Source organism: Cyprinodon tularosa, unplaced genomic scaffold (genome assembly GCF_016077235.1).
Source record: "Cyprinodon tularosa strain WSP-4 unplaced genomic scaffold, ASM1607723v1 ctg1130, whole genome shotgun sequence".
Taxonomy (NCBI): domain Eukaryota; kingdom Metazoa; phylum Chordata; class Actinopteri; order Cyprinodontiformes; family Cyprinodontidae; genus Cyprinodon; species Cyprinodon tularosa.
The window spans coordinates 106313-126958 of record NW_024037927.1 but is presented as its reverse complement, the minus strand read 5'-3'; the positions used below and the strand labels follow the sequence as shown (position 1 = coordinate 126958).

The window sequence follows — 20646 nt, the reverse complement described above, 5'->3', positions numbered from 1 at the left end:
TGATGTTAGAGGTCAGATAGTGCTATGTTGAAGTTTACCACCAACATGCATCAATCCATCTGTTCCTTGATCTTCTTGTCAGGTTATATCAAGAATGTTGTACAACAAACCTCAAAGGCCTTCAGGCAACAGGTATCTAGACATTAGGTTATCTCTGAAAGCAGCCAGTTGCACTGGGCATATTTCTCCATAATAAAGATTTTATGTTATGATGATCCATCGCATGAAATCCAAACTAAAATATTAGAAGGGAACATAAATACCTGCACACTCATGGAAAAGTCAACACCAGGTTCTATAACTCAAATGGTGACAGCAACAGGCATGTATCAAAAATGTAAACGCAGCAAAATCTTTACTAAAAACAATCTGGCTCGACACTGAAGTCTTCCCAAAAAATGTGTCGCAAAAAATTGTAGACAGTTGTATCAACAGTCTTACAGTATAGTTTGGAGATTTGAATATAGATCTACTTAACTCAATTAACCATTAAAAACCTACTGAAGAGTTCATTAATAACGTACTTTAACTGTAATATTCAATTACCTTCCACTGCACTTCAATTTAGATAGCTTCTGTCCAAACTTTATTCATTTTATAGTAAAACCCATCTGTATATATGCTATTATACATAACTGTAAAAACCCTTTTTATAGTAATATCCACCTGTATATTATATTGGGTACATATCCAGCTGTAAATTTAGTTCACACTAGCTATCTATATATTATATTCATTATTTACAATGGAATTCATCTCTATAGTCATTCAGTAGAAACCCATGTCCTGTATTTATAGAACAATTATTTATCCTGCACTTGCTGCTATTGCACTTCTGGTTACACCTAAACTGCATTTCATTGCCTTGTACCTGTACCTGTGTAATGACAATAAAGTTGGATCTAATCTAATCTAATCTAATTAATACCATGTACAGTTTGAGCCTTTTCCCCAAATCACTAGACCAGCAGGATCCCACTTAACAGTGCCACTTTCATAGATAATATATTTACTATGTTAGATAGCAACACGTTAAGTGGATTAATAGTTCAGCATATTAGTGAGCATCTTCCAGTCTTTGTTTTAGTGACAATTTCTATATATAAAATAAGGATAAAGTAATCCACAGTTTAAAAGAGTAAGAACAGAGGAATCACTCAAATCTTTCAAAGAGGATTTATTGAAACATAACTGGGAGTCTGTTATGATGATGATGATACAGCATATGATAATTTTCTGGATATCTTTACATTATTATATGATAAAAACTGTCCATTAATAATATTCTCTCATAAAACTAATACTTAAAAGCTCTATGGATCACAAAGGGTTTGCAAAATGTCTGCAAAGACAAAAAAGAACAAACTATACAGATATTTCATAAGGCATAGATCTTTGCAGGTAGAGAATGAATATTAGAAATATAAGAATAAATGAATTGCTATTCTACAAATAGCTAAACAGGCTTATTACATTAAATTATTAGGTATAAATCAGAAAAATATAACATTATAACATTTAGAGGACATTAATGACGCTGTTTATAATTACAGTAAATATTTTGTCCGTGTTGGACCCTATATGGCAGAAAAAATCCTGGATCATACAACTAAAACTGGAGCTGGGAATGAAACAAGCAGCAGAAATCCTTATTATTGGATATTATTGATAATAAATGTAATAACAAGAGGTCAACTGACTGTGATGGCATTGATATGACAATACTTAAGGAAATTAAGGAAATTCTTCATCCTCTGACTTCCATCTGCAATCTGTCATTTCAGTTGGGTACATTTCCAGAAAATAAGAAAAGTTATTCCACTTTATAAATCTAGGAACAGACACCATTTCATACATTATAGGCCTGTTTCTCTACTTCCAGTTTTCAAAAATTTGGGATAAATAATTTGTTGATAGATTAGATACGTTCATTAATAAACATAAATTGCTTTCCGAAATTCAGTATGGATTTAGATCACAAAGATCTACGGCAATGGCCGTCATTAAAAAAGTCACCAGCACCTTAGATAATAAGAAATCTGCAGTTGGTGTATTTATTGATCTCAAAAAGGCTTTGGACACAATATATAACAAAAAATACTAATTAATAAATTGGAGAGTTATGGCATCTGGGCGTAGTACTACTCTGGATGGAAATTTATGTAAGAAACAGAAAACAATTTGTGCAAATGGCTGACTGCCAGTCATCGTGCTTGGACATTGTTGTGTCCCCCAGGGGTCAGTATTGGGGCCAAAATTATTTATCTTATTTTATATTATTGACATCTGCAAAGTTTCTAGAATACTTAAATTTGTTTTGTTTGCAGACGATACTAACATCTTTTTTACAGGTGATCATTTGGATAATTTTTATGGCAGATAACAACCCATCATTAAATCTGAATAAAACCAAGTTAATGTTTGGAAACAGCAAAAGTGAAACAACTTTACATATCCTGATGGAAAATGTGGGAGTAGAGAGAGTTTCGGAAATTAAGTTCTTGGGATTAATGATAGACACTAAGATTTGCTGGAGACCTCATATAAAAACAGTCAAGCAAAAATATCCAAAACTATAATATTTGTATTAAGATGAAGAGCGAAGCCTTTATCTCTAAATTGTAGTGTCTTGTGCGAAAAAACACATCAGGGGGCTCAGTGAATTTCCTTAATAAAGTTAAAAAACATGAAGTAACATGATCCATAAACTGCTGCCGTCCCTCTGTAGTCTAGTTCAAAACACCTCCTGTAAACATCAGTTGGATTAAAAATGGGAACTACAGAACTAATTCTTTTAGAATAGGTATATATATTAGGCTGAGCATATTTTGATTTCCATAAAGCGGACACTTTGACCATCCTCCAGATGGATTCAGACAGGCAAAGGTTAATGAACAGCTTTATTATGCCTAAATGGTACAAAAATAACCTTTATAGTAAAACAAAATCTTTAACAACCAGTAACAAAATTATACAGTAGCTCTCTATTAAAATACATAAATAAATCAAATAATGTTCTAAATATGACATTTTCTGTATTTTCAAATAGTTTCAACAAATGTTCCCAGTTCTAACAAAATACTCAGTCAACTTTGCAGAATGACTCTCACCTCTCAGAGCTTTTTCAGGTTTTTCAGTGTCCATGTGAGCTTTGAGATCTCCAGCACCTTTATTAGACACTGAAACTAATGAGCCAGCTTTGCTCACGGTGCACTCAGCCTCCCACTGGACAAAACTGTTTCCTGGAGTTCATCTGTGAAGCTGCACTTTTGTTTCGGCATTTTGTAATGATTCTTAATGAATAAAAACATTGGATTTGGGTCCCTTCAGGCTGCATTGTGAACACAGCCATAGTTAGATCCTTCATTCCTCTAGTTGCTTGGTTGTAGCGGCTCTGGACACACACAGTTATAGCAACTGAAACACTTGTTTTATCAGGTGCCGAACCAACTGGGCCAGAATACGTACCTACATTATTCCCTGATCTAAGTTCTCCAACAAGCAAAGGAGGATTTATCCAATGGCCAGATTTGATCTCAGGCTCTAAAAAGCAAAAACCATTAATGCTGATGGAGGAGCAACAGGAAAGACTGGAGAAGACAGAAGGTGAATGCAATTAAACTATTTATTTTAGAGCTTTAGTTCGTATGAAAATATCAGAGAAAACATGGAAACAGATTGTAATTAATATGAAACCATATAAAGAAGCAAATTGTTTCAATCCATTAGGTTTTTATTGCTGCTAGTTCATCAATTTAGAAGTGATTACAATAATTAAAAACATCCACAGCAGAATATAAAACATAAAATCAGTAGCGATAGTTACTTTCAATTATAGCAAGTAAATAGAACATCTACAGAATCAAGAACAAAACTGTAAGAATTTGTTCAAAGGAAAATTCAAAAAATCATTAAAACGCATTCTATAGGTGGCGCAGTGGTTAGTGCACATGACCCATCTATGGAGGCCATAGTCCTTGACGCAGCCGACCTGGGTTCGAAGCCAATGTGTGGTCCTTTGCTGCATGTCTCTACCCTTACTGTCCAAAAAACAGCCATTAGTGCTTTATAAACTAAAAAAAGCATTCTATAATGCCTCTAGCTCAATGCAATTTCTGACATTTTGAATTGAAAGCACTTCCTGGATGGGAAGCAAAACGTCCAGTGGATTGTTTTTTAGCTTTTTGAATCCCCTTTCAAGGTGGTTGGAGCTACTTTGCAACATTAATCAGCCTGACTGGCGCACACTACTATATGTCCCAAATCTTCATCTGAGACTCCTCTATAGATGATCTACTTCATTCTAATATCTATTGACCATAGCTCTAACACTGGGCCAAATAAAGTTGGAGTTTTGGTGGGCCTGGTTTCAACAACACACGTAGCAGCGCCGATTTCTAGTTTCTAGATGGACATTTATCACCAGTCAAACGTGGAAAACGCCTCTACTGTTCATTCCTGTGGTGTCTAACTGCTCTGACCTTTATGAAACAAATGATTTTATAAAAATATAAACCATTCTAAATCCTGCATATCTATAAGCTTCTCATTTAAACCCTTTGTCACAAATCATTCAGCTTCTCACCTGTGTGAATATTCATGTGAGAAGTCAAACTACTCTTGTCAGTAAAATCCTTCTCACAAATGGTACTGGAAAAAGGCTTCTCTCCTGTGTGAATTCTCATGTGTCTATCGAGATGAGTTTTCTGAGTGAAGCTTTTTCTACATGACAGACATTCAAAAGCCTTCTCACCTATGTGAATTCTGATGTGCCTTTCAAGATTAGATTTCTGAGTGAAGCTTTTTCTACAGGACAGACATTCAAAAGGTTTCTCTGCTTTGTGAATTCTCTTGTGAGAAGTCAAATTACTCTGGTCGGTAAAATTCTTGCTACAAATCGTGCAGGAGAAAGGTTTCTCTCCTGTGTGAATTCTCATGTGTCTATCAAGATTAGATTTCTGAGTGAAGCTTTTTCTACAGGACAGACATTCAAAAGGTTTCTCACCTTTGTGAATTCTCGTGTGATAGGTCAAATTACTCTCATCTTTAAATTTCTTGTTACAAAAGGTACAGGAAAAAGATTTAGCAACCGCGTGAATTCTGATGTGTTTAGTCAAACTAGTTTTGTCAGTAAAATTCTTGTTACAAGTGTTGCAGGAAAAAGGGTTCTCTCCTGTGTGAATTCTGATGTGATTATTCAGATCAGACTTGGAGGTGAAGCTTTTTCCACAGGTCGGACATTCAAAATGCTTCTCGTCTGTATGAAGTCTCATGTGTTTATCAAGATTAGATTTCTGAGTGAAGCGTTTTCCACAGGACAGACACTGAAAGGGCTTCTCACCTGTGTGAATTCTGATGTGTTTATCAACACTAGATTTCTGAGTGAAGCATTTTCCACAGGACAGACATAGAAAAGGTTTCTCACCTTTGTGGATTCTCATGTGATAGGTAAAATAACTCTTGTCTTTAAAATTCTTGTTACAAATGGTACAGGAAAAAGATTTCTCACCTGTGTGAATTCGCATGTGTTTAGTCAAATTACTCTTGTCATTAAAATTCTTGTTACAAAAGGTACAGGAAAAAGGCTTCTCACCATTGTGAATTCTCACGTGTTTAGTCAAACCACTCCTGTCATTGAAGTTCTTGTTACAAATGGTACAGGAAAAAGGCTTCTCACCTGTGTGAATTCTGATGTGATTATTAAGATCAGACTTAAAGTAGAAGCTTTTTCCACAGGACATACATTCAAAGGGTTTCTCACCTGTGTGAATTCTGACGTGTTTATCAAGATTAGATTTCTGAATGAAGCGTTTTCCGCAGGACAGACATTTAAAGGGCTTCTCCCCTGTGTGAATTCTGATGTGTTTGTCAAGATTAGATTTCTGTGTGAAGCTTTTTCGACAGTACAGACATTCAAAAGGTTTCTCACCTGTGTGAATTCTCGTGTGAGAAGTCAAACTACTTTTGTCAGTAAAATTCTTGCTACAGATGGTACAGGAAAAAGGCTTCTCACCTGTGTGAATTCTGATGTGTTTATCAAGATGATATTTCAGTTTGAACATTTTTCCACAGGACAGACATTCATAAATCTTCGGACCTGTGTGAGTGTGAACCATAAAATATTCTTTTTTTTGGCAGTCTTCTTCACGTGTCAAACAGGAGGAAGGTTTCTCTTCAATTTCCTGATTCAGAACAAGCTGCTCTTCATACTCACTTATGGGGAGCTCCATGGTTTCCTCTTTAGTCCAGGGATCTTCTGGTTCTTTCTGCTCTTCTTTTATCTGCAGAGCTTCTGGTTCCTCTTGATCCAAACTGGAATTCCTCTCCTGTCCACAGAGCTGCTGGTCAGAGAAATCCTCCTCTTTTCCAACATAATCCTGCAGGCGGTCTGAAAGACAAACACAGCAGAAAGACTTTATATTGTAGGCTTAAGAAATTGATTATTGATGATTATTTAATCATCCGTTTGTTGACATAACTTCATATAAATAGACTGGAACTACATCTCCCAGCATGCACTGCAGCTCTGGCACCACAATCCCAAGTTATAAAATAATGGTTAATGTTCTGCCATCCAGAAAGGGTAGGATCTCCACTTTTATCATCAAAGGTTTAAAAAAATTGGATTACCTGCAGATTCATAACAATTAAAGACATTTTAAAAACTAATTTTTAGATTTTTTTTTGTTTTTGCTGAACTGTCCAAGTTTTACTGCACCTTTTGCCCAGAGACTGCTGGAGAAAGGCAACAGCTCCACCACAACTCTAGAGATGAGCCCCAAATGAGGGGATTGCACACACATTTACCACAGAGGGCCAAAAGAAAAGGGAGGTGCTCTCCAGAAAGCCAGAGCTCCATCTCATTCTGGTCTGATCCAGCTCTTTATCCAGCATTCTGTCTGCGCTGACCTCAGTGCAGAGCTAGAGTGTAAACCCTCTCTGAGTCAAACTCCTTAGAGCCAATAGTGTAGAGAACGATTTAAAATGATGGTAAAAGGACAGAAAGCAGCTCTTCTTAAGACACAATATGGGTAATGCAAAACACCTTAAGAAAAACAGGGTAAAGGGGACATTTTTCTATCACATTATTCTGCAGAAAAAGTGTTGATTTCAATCAAAAAACACAAGTTCAATCTTCTCCCTTCCCAGTTTATTTCTACTTCACTCTGAAGCCTGGAGTAAAAACTGATACAAACTACATTCCTGGGAAAAACTTTGTTGTTCTCATAAAAAAAGATTAATTCAGCTCAAGCTCCTCCTATTTCTGGACTCATTATGTGGTAGAGCAACTGTGCATCACTGTGATAAACCTGAAGTCTAAAGCATTTAGATATCATACAGGATGACAATAGAATAATGATAAAGCCATTTCCAATAAAGCTAATTGTTCCATTTTGAACAAAGGGAAAGGTTTCTGCTTCAGAACAAGCTGCTCTTCCTGCTCACTTATGGGGAGCTCCATGGTTTCCTCTTTAGTCCAGGGATCTTCTGGTTCTTTCTGCTCTTCTTTTATCTGCAGAGCTTCTGGTTCCTCTTGATCCAAACTGGAATTCCTCTCCTGTCCACAGAGCTGCTGGTCAGAGAAATCCTCCTCTTTTCCAATATAATCCTGCAGGCGGTCTGAAAGACAAACACAGCAGAAAGACTTTCTATTGGTGCTTAAATAAAGGACACTTCACATAAAAGCACCAAACTCTGTCCTTGATTTTGAGGAGCGAGTGGATCCTGCCAAGAAACCTGAAGATATGAAGTTCATTCTGGCCTAAATTTGTTTCCCCACAAAGAATTATTAAAGAAAGCAAAGAATTCACATCCAACACCACAGTGACTGTCTGGCAAATGAGGAAGTAATGAGACACCCTAGCCTCAGCAGCGCTTCCTGTACACCTCTGCCTGGAAGAGACAGACCCCAGCTCAATGTGTCAGAGGCTGAGCTGATTTTAAATAGTTTTCTAATGAAATTTCTATGTTGTATCATTTTAAAAAGAAGCATTATGGTTAGAAAGAGAAAAACAGACCTAAATGATAAAGCCTTCTGGAGCAGCTTCCTCATTTTTGCTTAAAATGTAGATACCAGCAGGGCGACAGGGCTGTTTTTTTTCTGTAAAAAATGTTTGAATCAGAAAATCATGTGAGTTTATTTATAAAAAAAAAAAAAAGATCACATTCCCAGAAAAATTCAGTTGTTGATGTTGTTGTCTAGACTGTACAGGAGGCAGTATGTCCTAAAAGGCCTGGACAATGAGGGGAAATGATGGAAATACAGCATCCCATTCTGGAGACGTTAAGAGGAAAGTTTTTGCTCATCTGGGAACTTCTGTCTGGGTTCCTCATCACAGAGGAGCAAAGTAACTCAGCCGTATCACTCCAGAGGAGGATAGTTGCTTTCACTGCTGCAGAAAAAAACATTTGACCAAACCAAATTAAAGGTACACTATGCAACCGGTGTTGATTTTCCAGTGAGGCTCCCTCCAGAGGGCGAAAGTAAAAGTGCACTGTCGTAAATATGCTCAGCTGTTCTCCTGGTTTCTCCGTCAAGCCAGGCGCGGTTGTTTTGAGCTTAGCAGCGAATGACTGCATTCACACTGGACGTAGCTGGCGCGGCAGAAGCAGCGAGTTTACATGCAAAGTCAATGGTTGACGCGCGTCAAGGCGCAGCAAAAGGTCCCGCGGCGCGTTTTGAGCAAGCAGGCGCAGCACGTCTGAGCAGCTGAAGCAACGCGTCGGGTGCGTTTAACGCAGGGAGAGAGACACAGCGCTGATGATCACACCTCTTAAACAGTTTATTGACGGGTCTGAGCGGCTCCGACAGAAAAAATATTGAAGGCAGGATAATAATCTGAATGAACTGACGGCACTGATTACGTTTTCAGGTGTATTTTCTCACTTAAAAACATATTAAAACTACTTTATTCCCACTGATCACAGCAAATATAGCTGCAAGGCAGAGAAAGGATAGTGAAGCTCCGCCCAATGCGCCTCAGACACACTTTTGCACCGGGCAGCCAGAGCAGCAAAGCTGCTTCAGCTGCGCGTCAGAACTAACTGGTACAAGCAGCAAAAATGAAGCAGCAGACGCGATTTTGCTGCTTTTGCTGCGTGAACGTAGCATAACTGCACAAAGATTGCCACTGTGCTAGCAACGAGAATGCTTTTAACTGGGGCGTGTAGCAGTTCTCGCCGTAAAGCAAGACTGACTCTCACGAGACTTCTGAGCCTGTGGGTGCGGGTCGGTGCTCCTGCAATTGCAAGTGCAGTATTTCCCCCACAGACCACCAGGGCGGCCGAGAATACCTTTGTTCAACCTGAAATGACTCGTTTAATCATCCAAAACGTTATGGAACACATTAATTAACTGAAAAATGTTGCATAGTGTGCCTTTAAAATGCTCTGAAGAAATTAAGAAAGAGAAATTTGACAAGACCAATTGAAGAAACTCTAATAGACAGCATAAAGGAGGCGTCAGATGGTTGAACCATATAAATATAGATTTTTTTATTTGATATTTTGCTTGAGTCTTGCTGCTATCTTTCCTCAATCAGAGAGTTTACAAATAAAGGATAATTACACGTTAGCATACGTCTGGAAAGAACATCTGAGTCATCAATTTCCTGATGTATCCTGTAGAGAGGAACAACAATGCGTGTGCATTTTATAAAATTAAATAGGAGGTTATTATGATTAGGGCTGGGCGATATGATGTGAAAATAAAAGCTCTTTTTTTTTTTTTTTTATTGAATTTGATATTTTGGGGGGATTTCTCCCCTACCTCTTAACATCCACCCGATCGCCTGCGCTCCGCAGCCATGCGCTTAAAAATAATACCAGTTAAACTGTTACCAATATAGACGTGTTAAACTTTCTTAGAAAGCTTAGATTCTCCACAGTTCAACCACCAAGTTCATTTTATGGTCACCATGAGCACCGAACCGAGACAGCCGAACCGAACGATTCTGACGGTTTTTATAAATCGTCCCATCCCTAATATATATATATATATATATATATATATATATATATACACACACACTGTACAGTACAGTATTTTATGTATTTTTTATATCATATCTTATGTGAATGTTCTGTTTATACTGTTTTGTGTTTTACTTATTTTTTTTTCTTTACAGCACTTTGGTTATCTGTGGTTGTTTTTAAAAGCTTAAATAAAATTAGATTGTTTTTTGTTTTTTTGGTTTTTTTAACTCTGTTACTTATTCTTATTTTTATGCACTTTTTAAGGTCCACATTTGTGTGACCAATTTTTCCTGGAATCTGTTGCTGCTGTAACACAACAATTTACCCACTATGGGACAACTAAGGGGAGTTTCTATTCTATGTAGTGTATATCTGCTTTTTATTTAGTAATGTCTTCCAAAGCTCTGATGCCTTCATGAAGTTCTCCCTCCAGCCCTGATGTCAACAGTCTGTTGATTTAAACAAAAATACGCTGCAGTGCTGAAATTAGATTGTTTTTTTGTTTTTTTTAACTCTGTTACTTATTCTTATTTTTATGCACTTTTTAAGGTCCACATTTGTGTGACCAATTTTTCCAGGAATCTGTTGCTGCTGTAACACAACAATTTACCCACTATGGGACAACTAAGGGGAGTTTCTATTCTATGTAGTGTATATCTGCTTTTTATTTAGTAATGTCTTCCAAAGCTCTGATGCCTTCATGAAGTTCTCCCTCCAGCCCTGATGTCAACAGTCTGTTGATTTAAACAAAAATACGCTGCAGTGCTGAAGCATCCTTCTTCTGTTTTGCTAAAAACAGCAGCCTAGGGTAGCAGGTCGACCTCCCCAAGATGGCGCCCGTAATGTCTGCGCCGCGTCATTCAATGCGGGGCCTACTATTATATATATATGACTTGTTAGAGACGGCTTTCTCGAAGCGAAGAAGAGGTTTAACCAGAGCAAATTACTAACTTGACCGCAGTCAGTAAAAGCCAATGCAGTAAGTGAGCGAGCTGACCGTAGTAAGATGGCCGCCGCGGAAACCAGCTTTAGCTTAGCATCTTGATCTCCTCTAAGCAGTTTTCCAATCAGATGAGGCTAAAATCCACAGGGTGCATCATCAGGGAATCGTTTCTATCAGGTGTTTCCTACCTATCCGGTGTGAGATGATCTGGGGGATCCTGGTGAAATCCAGCAGTAGATGTTGATCGTCCATCTTTTCCTCCGAATTGACCAAACTCCCTTTAAACTCCGTGAATGTTTCTTCAGCAGGAGTTAACTGCTCGGTGATAAACTCTCCTTGAAGCTGGACTGAAGACATTCTCACTGCAAACACTCCCAGATTATCAGCCTCTCTACAATGACTCCACACACAAGCTAAGCTAATGCTGCTAGCCGATCCCGACCAGCGGCTCATCTGCGCATGCGCAGCTGGATCCACTTCGATTTTACTTTGTAAAATGATTTAACTTTGCTGCATAAACAAGGATTATATTTCAGATCCTAGTTTGGTTCAGCATTTTATAGAAAATAAACTTTATGGATATGTTTTAGTTTATATGGATGCTTCAAAAGATTTAATGACAGTTTAGTTTATAGTTCCAGAATTAAATGTTAAATCAGGTAAAATAATAAGTGATGGAGTTTTAGTGCACAGAGGAGAAATATTTGTGATTATACTGCAGTTAGAATGAATTAAAGAAATCCATCTACTCAGAAGTTTAATTATCCCTGATTCTAGTTCATCGTTATATTCATTCAGATACCATCATTCAGACAGCAGACCTGATATCTAATTAAAAATTCAGCAATTATTATTTAGAATTCAAGCAATGGGATTAATAGTTTCTTTCATATGGATTCTTTCTCATTTAGGAATAAAAGGGAATTAGACGGCTGATAAATATGCAAAACAAGCAACTAAAAGCAGTCAGGTTTTTACCTCCAGTGCTTTTAAAATATTGCCTTCCACCCTGCCGTCATTATCCCTAATGAGCTTTCTATGACAGCCAGAGTGATGGCAGATAAATCGAGCTTTAACTGGATTCGTCAGGCATGGATAACCACAATCGCCAAGGATCACATACTGGTTTGGTGGGTAGAGGGAGTGGGTGTAAACAAGACTATTTTTTAGAATTCTAGATTAATGAACTGAACCTGGATAACCAAAAAAATATCAAGAAACTTAGTGGTGGGATCATATATGTCTTGCATTTGAATTCAATGGAATAATTTGTCGTTAAAATAACATTCTGCGTTTTCTTTAGGCGGTTTGATCCGGATGCGGAAAGTTGCTGGAAGCCAGCTGGTTTCCATGTGAGAAGCGAATCGCACTGTTTTTCAGGCCTAGAATATCCTCTGCCACCCTGGGGATGATGCCACAGATGGTTGAATATCAAAGGCTCTGGCAACAACATGATAGGACGCACAACTTGCAACACCTAGAAGGCTAGAACTTCTAGGTGTTGCCTCCATCCGTGGTGATGGGGCATCCAGAGCTGTTAGTCTCTCCATGGTCAGGAGGAAATCAGGGTGAAGGTTTGAGTGGCCATCAAAGTACAGCTCACTGGAAAAAAAATCAAAATCTAGATGAGTCATTTTTTCTTAAAATAAGTGCATTTGTTCTTGGATTAAAGAGGGAAAAGAGACATTTTGCAAACGGAACAAGACAATTTCCACTTAAAATAAAAAGCTATCTCAATTACATACTCAGATTAAAGGTAAATACACTTAATTTAAGACATTTTTACTTATTTCTAGATTGTTTTTCCAGTGCTTCAGGAGGGGGACGTCTGTATTAAGGAGGAAATAAAGATATGGTTCACCCTAAAAAAGGGTTTTAAGCCTGTTAATAAACACATATTGTGTTTATATTTATTGTTTATTATATGTTCAATACATTATTTAACCCATTTTTGTTAAATTGTGTTATTGTATTAATTTAGAGTTTAAGCCAATGATTCAAAAAGGTTTACTGAAAAGATTCTTTAAAGCTTTACCAGCGTGAAATATAAGAGATAATAAATGATTGGTGAAGAAAGCTAGCAAAATATTGGATGTAGTTGTGTGTTACCTTTGATTTAGGTCAAATAAATAATTTAGGTAATATAAAATTAGGTCAAAATGGCTTTTTAACTTTGCGCAGCAGATGGCATGATCTTACACATAATGTTAATTATTGTAAAGCACTTTGCTTTCAATGAGTTAACACACTTAAAGCTGCCCCTAAAACGTCTCCTCCTTCACAGTTTTCTCCTCCTCCTTACTTCAAGACGTCTTTAAATCCTAAGCAAGAGAATTTCACTAAGAGCGATCATAAAAAGAGAAAGACCGATTAGTGGTGCCATTTCGCCTTATGTGGATAAAGCTGGACGTAGCTTTGATGGCGTGAGCTGAAATAGCTTAGCGGTGTGAAAATGAGTAATTCAGCACAATTACAATAAAGGTGTTTTTATTAGATTTAACATAAAAAAATCATGAAAAAAATAAAGAAGAAAATATTGTTTGTATTTAAAAAACATAATTCCTTTTTTTTCTTCACGGTTGAATAATACAAGGAAAATATATTATTTAAATAATTTAAGGGGGATTTTTAAAATTAATATGTTACTTATATAATTATTTTACTTTTATAAATATTTGGTAAAATTATAATAAAAATAAAATAGCTGTAGGAATTTGGACTTGATTTCCTATTTTAGAATCACGTGACCAACGTGGAGTGAAAAATAGTGATCATCTGTCAGTTAAATGAGTTCACTATAAAGTCGCCGTTCCATATAGTGATCGAGGGATTAGGGCAAACATTCGGACGCAGCAAAAATGTGTCAACAAAACCCCACTGGGACTGCTGGAGGACGTAGGGACCTATTTTTCATCATTCTATCTCTATTCTCCCACTCTACAGAATCTGTTAGTTCAATCTCTAACGTTCTGCTCTCTCTGCTTTTTCTCATAGTAGCTTCATCTGGTCTGTTCCTGTTTGGCTGTGACTCCATCCTGGAGAGAAATATCAGCTGTGCTGCTGCCATCAACACCTTTGTTTATAGATGTTGGAGATCGGCCTGTTTTTCAGTGTAGTCCTGTTTCTCTGACTGTGACTAACTGGATGTGCTCTCTTCATCCTCTGACATGGGAGCTGGCTCGGAGCTCGTCTGCCTGGCTGTGTGTTTCCTTGAAGGCGCCATCTTTTGTTTCTCTGCTTCTGTCTCCTTGAACCCCAGTGGGCCTCAGCAGATGGCCGCTCACACTGAGCCTGGTTCTGCTGGAGGTTTCTTCCTGTTAAAAGTGAGTTTTTCCTCTCCACTGTCGCTACAAGCATGCCTAGTGAGAGGGATTGCATTCGAGTCAATGAGTTGATGCAATCAACTGGTTTTCCTTTGAAAACGTTGAATAAATCTGACTGTATGATCTGGTTGAACTGTAAAGTCCCTTGAGATGACATGTGATGTGAATTGGCGCTGTAGAAATAAACTGAATAGAATCAACAAATAATTTGAACAAATGTTTTTATAAAAATATAAATCATTTCACATAATGCATGAATAAATACTATTTCAATACACAAACTACTTGCTGGTTTAAAACCTTTTCTCACAAATCATTCAGGAGAACGGCTTCTCACCTATATGAATTCTCATGTGTCTAGTCAAGTGACCTTTTTCAGTAAAGCTCTTGTTACAAATGGAACAGGAATAAGGCTTCTCCCCTGTGTGAATTCTGATGTGTTTTACAAGACTAGATTTCTCAGTGAAGCTTTTACCACAGTACAGACATTCAAAAGGCTTCTCACCTGTGTGAATTCTCATATGAGTAGTCAAACTATTTTTTTCAGTAAAATTCTTCTTACATATGCTGCAGGAAAAAGGCTTCACAGCTACATGAATTCTCATATGAGTGGACAAACTACTCTTTTGATTAAATTTCTTGTCACAAATGGTGCAGGAAAAAGGCTTCTCACCTGTGTGAATTCTGATGTGTGCATTAAGATCAGATTTCTGAGTGAAGCTTTTTCCACAGGATAGACAACCAAAAGGTTTCTCACCTGTGTGAATTCTGATGTGAGAAGTCAAATTACTCCTGTCAGTAAAATCCTTGTTACAAATGTTGCAGGAAAAAGGTTTCTCACCTGTGTGAATTCTCATGTGCGTATTGAGATCAGACTTCCGAGTGAAGCTTTTCCCACAGGATGGACATTCAAAAGGTTTCTTACCTGTGTGAAAACTCACGTGTCTAGTCAAATTACTCTTGTTATTAAAATTCTTGTTACAAATGGTGCAGGAAAAAGGTTTCTCACCAGTGTGAATTCTGATGTGTGTATCAAGACTAGATTTCGTTGTGAACATTTTTACACAAGACAGACATTCATAAATCTTCTGACCTTTGTGAGTTTTCATGTGATCTATTAATTTTCTTTTTTTAAGAGGCTTTTCTCCATATGTCAAACACGTATCTCCTGTATCTTCAGTCTCCTGAACCAGCTGCTCTTCATGCTCACTTATGGGGAGCTCCATGGTTTCCTCTTTAGTCCAGGGATCTTCTGGTTCTTTCTGCTCTTCTTTTATCTGCGGAGCTTCTGGTTCCTCTTGGTCCAAACTGAATTTCCTCTCCTGTCCACAGAGCTGCTGGTCAGATGAATCCTCCTCCTTTCCAATATAATCCTGCAGGCGGTCTGAAAGACAAACAGCAGAAAGACTTTCTATTGTAGGTTAAAGAAAGGACACTTCACTTTAATCCTTCTTGATTCAATCTAACTACAAACAAACAGACTGGAACTACATCTCCCAGCATGCACTGCAGCTCTGAAATTACAATCACAGGTTCTAAAATATTGCTTAATGCTCCACCATCTAAATCCGCTAGATAGTTAACCTTCTCTGGCTCCACCTCCTTAGAGACAATAAGTAGAGAAAGGTTTAAAAAAAGATGGTAAAATGACAGAATGCATGTCTTCTTAAGACACAATATGAGTAAAACATCTTACATGATGTCACAGAATCCAAGATGGCAGCATGCATGGTGTCTTTGTCTATTGTCTGTTTTATTTGCTGTCATTTGACAGTTTTACCAACTCTTTTAAGCATAAAAAGCTTTTATTTTTATTTTTTTTCCAACAAGTTGTGGATTAGGACAGTTTTGTGTCTTAGGAGAGATATTTTGAGCCCAAAGCTCTGCTTACCCAGCCCTGAGGCCTACTTCCATCTGCTACAGCGATCCTTCTGCTGGAGCTAATTTGATGACTGTCTCATTTCCACTTAGGTCGGTTCTTTTTAATACTTTTCATTCCTGTTGTGGATGACGGTAGGGCTGCAACTAACGATTATTTTGAAAATCGATGAATCGGCCGATTATTTTTTCGATTAATCGATGAATCGGACACAAAATATTTTTTTTATATTAACCTCTTTATTCCAAAATAAACATTTTAGACAGAACAAACAAGCACACAAGTACAGGTTTCTCATTAACTGTACTGGTGCAATATGAAAAATAAATGTTTGTTTTAAAACTACGCAAACTTACATGAGAAATGTAGCTGTACATCCACAAAATATAGGGTACTTTGTTTCATAAAGCGCAAAAAAAGACATTTTTGTTTTAAAAGCCCCTAAGGGGTTCAAACAATAGGCCCCCCCATTTCAACAAATGAGGTTTTTTTTAGACTAGAAGAGTTCTGCCTTTTAAGACAGGAAAGTATAGCAGTTAAAGTTGCTACTTGAGAAAATACTGAACCATAGAGATAAAAATAGCCCTGTGATTCAAATTATAAATTGTATTTGGAATAAAAATGAGAGAACTAGGGGTGCTAAAAAACACATCCTCCAAAGACAGATATTTACATGGGAATGTGGCAGATAATTAATTGACATATTACTGATCTTGCTGGATTTTATTCTGCTTTACTTCCATAAATTGCAGGATCTTCTTTACTTTATCTTTGCCAGAAGATTTAAACTTTAAAAGCCTTGCCCTCATAATTTGCAAGTTAATTTATTTATAAAGAAAATATAAACGCTGCTTAAGCTAATTCAAATGAAATTAAAAGTAAAATAAGTAGCCAACCTTATCACTGTCTGTAACCTACTAACACAGTAAGGAAAGCATCAGATGAGCTACCTGAGAAACTAACGTTACGTTTCCCCACTTTATAACGAAACAAACATGGTCGCTCACCCTGCTGATCAGCTCTCTTCACTGCCATTGAAGGCTCCAACGTGTTTTCTTTTCAGGTGCTGCGTCATAACAGTGGTGCTTCCGTGCCATGTTCATTTGTTTTTACAAAAGTCGCATGTTACGACTTTTTTCACTTTACAAAGCGCAGGCTGTTTTAATTATTGTGATCAATTTGCGCCGTCAATCCCGGGGCATGCGCGCTTCATTTGCAGTCTGGACGCTGAGGGTAAACTCCTCACTAAAATCCTGCGGCTCGGACTGCAGCGCTGAGAGGGATTCCTGTGGGAGAGGGAGAAAGGCGTTGGGATGGGGGAGGCGCCCCACGGCAGCAGCTGCCGCTGGAGGACAAGAGTAGGAACGATACATGCTTTCACGTAAGAGTCTCCAAAAGCCGCCAGTGACACCGTAAAAAGTCGCCAGATTTGTCGCTAGTCGCTTTTTTTTTAAAATAGTCGCTGGAGGGGTCTGAAAAGTCGCTGAGTTGGCAACACTGCAACTGCGGCGCTGACTCGCTCCGCCATATTTCTTTTGCTTCCCCGGGATGACGGCGGCGGTGGATGACGCATTAATCGCGCGACACAACTAATCGATGATTAAATTCGTTGCCAACGCTTTTAAAAGTCGATTTTTATCGATTTTATCGATTCGTTGTTGCAGCCCTAGATGACGGCAAAAGTTTCTACTTCTATTCGCCGCATGGGCTCCACGTACAAAGCGGTGTCACTGGCTATATGGGAAGGACTCAGACTATCGCCTCAATGTGGAAAGTGTTTTATTCAACAGCACATGCACTATGGATTCTCTACACCCAGGAACAACCTCCAGTACAAATGGAAAATGAAATAAACCTGCCCAGAGATCTGCCTAAACTCAAGTCTATGTTTGTCTTGTATAATTATCTCACTAATCCATTAATGGGAGGGGCTTTTACATGTCAAAAAATTGAAAGTAAATAAATTGCTAAACAGAGGCTGTTGATTGTTTTGCTTTTATTATTGTCTGGAAATGTGCAACCAAATCCTGGACCTGAGCTTCAACGCTCCCAGACACCCTCTGATTTCAAATCACTGCCAGGTCTTAAATATGTGCATCTTAATGTACGGAGCCTACGCCCAAAGATTAAAACAACAGGTGCAGATATTGTTTTGATAGCAGAAACCTGTTTTACTACAAGTATTACAAATAAAGACATTCACATTATGGGGTATAATGTCTACTGCACTGATAGGCTGAAAAAAGGTGGGGGTGTTGCTGTTTATGTCAATTCCAGATTAAATTCTTTGATTGTTCGTTCTCATTCAATCGGTAAACAACTCGAATTTTTGGCTTTGGATGTAGAAATACCGGTAGCTAAATCGCTGCATATTACTATGGCTAGTTGTTACAGGCCTCCATCTGTACTCTATTCATGGAATTGAGATGACTGAATCTTTACCAGCATACACAATAATACTACAGGATCATTTCTTGAATGCTAGTAGAACTATTTAGGTGAAATTTTCTGGAATCAGGTGAAAATGAAGTCTGAAGATGTTGTTCCTGATTTTGATACAATCTTATTTTACACAGTGAATAATAAATAGCCGCGCTTCGGATGTTATACCAATAAATGGTCGTTAGCAGCGGCTATCAGGCCAATAGAATGGCGTCAGATTGTGTCAGTAGGCTCATTAGGTTGTTAACAACTGAATCCTAATCCTAAACTAATTAATTTCACCCGCGGAATTAATAAAAGTATTTCTGTGTAATCTGAGAATCATTTCAGTAGTTCTTCATGAATATATATGAATATAACTAAACGAATATAAAAACGATCCGCATCTCGGCTCATATTGAACAAACCAGAAACCAGTAATCTAATTTCCTGTCAACTGAGATGTAGAATCCTCTCTTTATGAATATTTAATTCTCTGTGAAAAAATGCCAATCATTATTTAATATGATCATCAAACGGATATGCCATGTTTGTTTTTAAAACCTAATGTGTGTAACAGACCTAGTGAATGATATACATTTTATTCACAGAAATACGACAAAAATTTTACCAAATCATGAAATAAAACAAAGTGATTGGCTGTAAGAAGAGCGGAGACAAAGTTCACTAGAGTTTAATGAAGAAAACCTGCTAACGACCAGGTTAGCTCTGGGGAGACTGTTACTATGGTGACTGAAACAGGTTGTAGGATGGAAAAGCCAGAGATTTTGGTAAACCTGCTTCGTGAAACTGGCCCCTGGTAAGGAAATGGTGCTGTGCTAGTTGGGCTAGCCTAGCTTGTTGTGTGAAGCTTGTGGAATAAACCATGCAAAGACGGTAACCAGGGTGCAAGTTTGAGTGAGACACTGTTTTTTCAGTCAAGCAGACTCCTTGCGGTGGAGAGTATTCAACTAGAGGTGGATAGTTTAATAAGACTGCACACATCACTTCAAATGCAATAACGTGTATGAAGACAACAGAAAGGCAGAACGCTGAAGCAAAAAAAAAATGTCTGGGCCTGTTTTAGCAGGATTACCCTCTATTTATTTTAGAAAAATGACCAAAAGGACACAGTTTTTGCCTGTGTGGATGGAGAAGATGTTTGCGTTTTCCTCTCAACTGGATTCGGTAAGAATCTGATTTATCAGTTAACATTAAGAAAAAAAAATAAAAAATAAAGAATCTGATACGTCTCAGCTGCTACTGCGGCTATGATTGGCTAATAGCTGGAAATGGGAGGTAGATACCCAATCAGCTTGTAGAAGTGTACTGAATGATCCTCCCTTTTGCTAACATTCTCTAAAGAACAATAACCAGATTGATACGGTGTAGGAACTGAATTTAACTACGTGTCTCAATCTGGCTTATGCCAGGTTAAATATGTGGCCCAGATGCAAAATAAAAATGGATCTAAGGATCTAAATGAGCTGCTGGAGGTAGCAATCTGAATCAAGTGTGTATCAAGTCTAGATCTCTTTGGAAACATCTTTCCACAGGTCAGACACACATAAATCTTCTTACCTGTGTGAGACCTCATATGATCCATTAAATCTTCTTTCTTCAGACAGTTTTCTCCACATATCAAAGATGGGAAAGTTTTATCTATTGTTTCTTCAGCTTCCTGCTTCAGAACAAGCTGCTCTTCATGCTCACTTATGGGGAGCTCCATGGTTTCCTCTTTAGTCCAGGGATCTTCTGGTTCTTTCTGCTCTTCTTTTATCTGCAGAGCTTCTGGTTCCTCTTGATCCAAACTGGAATTCCTCTCCTGTCCACAGAGCTGCTGCTCAGAGAAATCCTCCTCTTTTCCAATATAATCCTGCAGGCGGTCTGAAAGACAAACACAGCAGAAAGACGTTCTATTGTGGGTTAAAGAAAGGACACTTCACTTTAATCACCCTCTTGTTGATCTAACTACATCTCCCAACATGCACTGCAGCTCTGACGCCACAATCAACAGGTTATATAACAGACTGGTTAAGGCACCGCCATCGGGCAAGGTTTGGACAGATGAGTATTAATTAGATCATAATTTTAAATTAAGCGTT

At 37.9% G+C, this 20646-nt stretch overlaps 1 protein-coding gene across 2 annotated transcripts; it reads right to left on the bottom strand.

Moving 5' to 3' along the window:
- Positions 1–4507: 4507 nt before the first annotated feature.
- On the bottom strand, positions 4508–20422 carry LOC119794854 (gastrula zinc finger protein XlCGF57.1-like). 2 transcript variants are annotated; one of them, XM_038302577.1, is made up of 2 exons: positions 20123–20422; positions 4508–6388 (listed from the first exon to the last, which is right to left on the bottom strand). In XM_038302577.1, the coding sequence occupies exons 1-2, from the start codon at positions 20268–20270 to the stop codon at positions 4563–4565; spliced, it is 1974 nt and encodes a 657-aa protein (XP_038158505.1). In that variant the 5' UTR covers positions 20271–20422; the 3' UTR covers positions 4508–4562. The 2 variants fall into 2 exon arrangements, with proteins under 2 accessions (XP_038158505.1, XP_038158516.1); XM_038302588.1 differs by lacking the exon at positions 20123–20422 and adding an exon at positions 7447–7907.
- Positions 20423–20646: the final 224 nt, after the last annotated feature.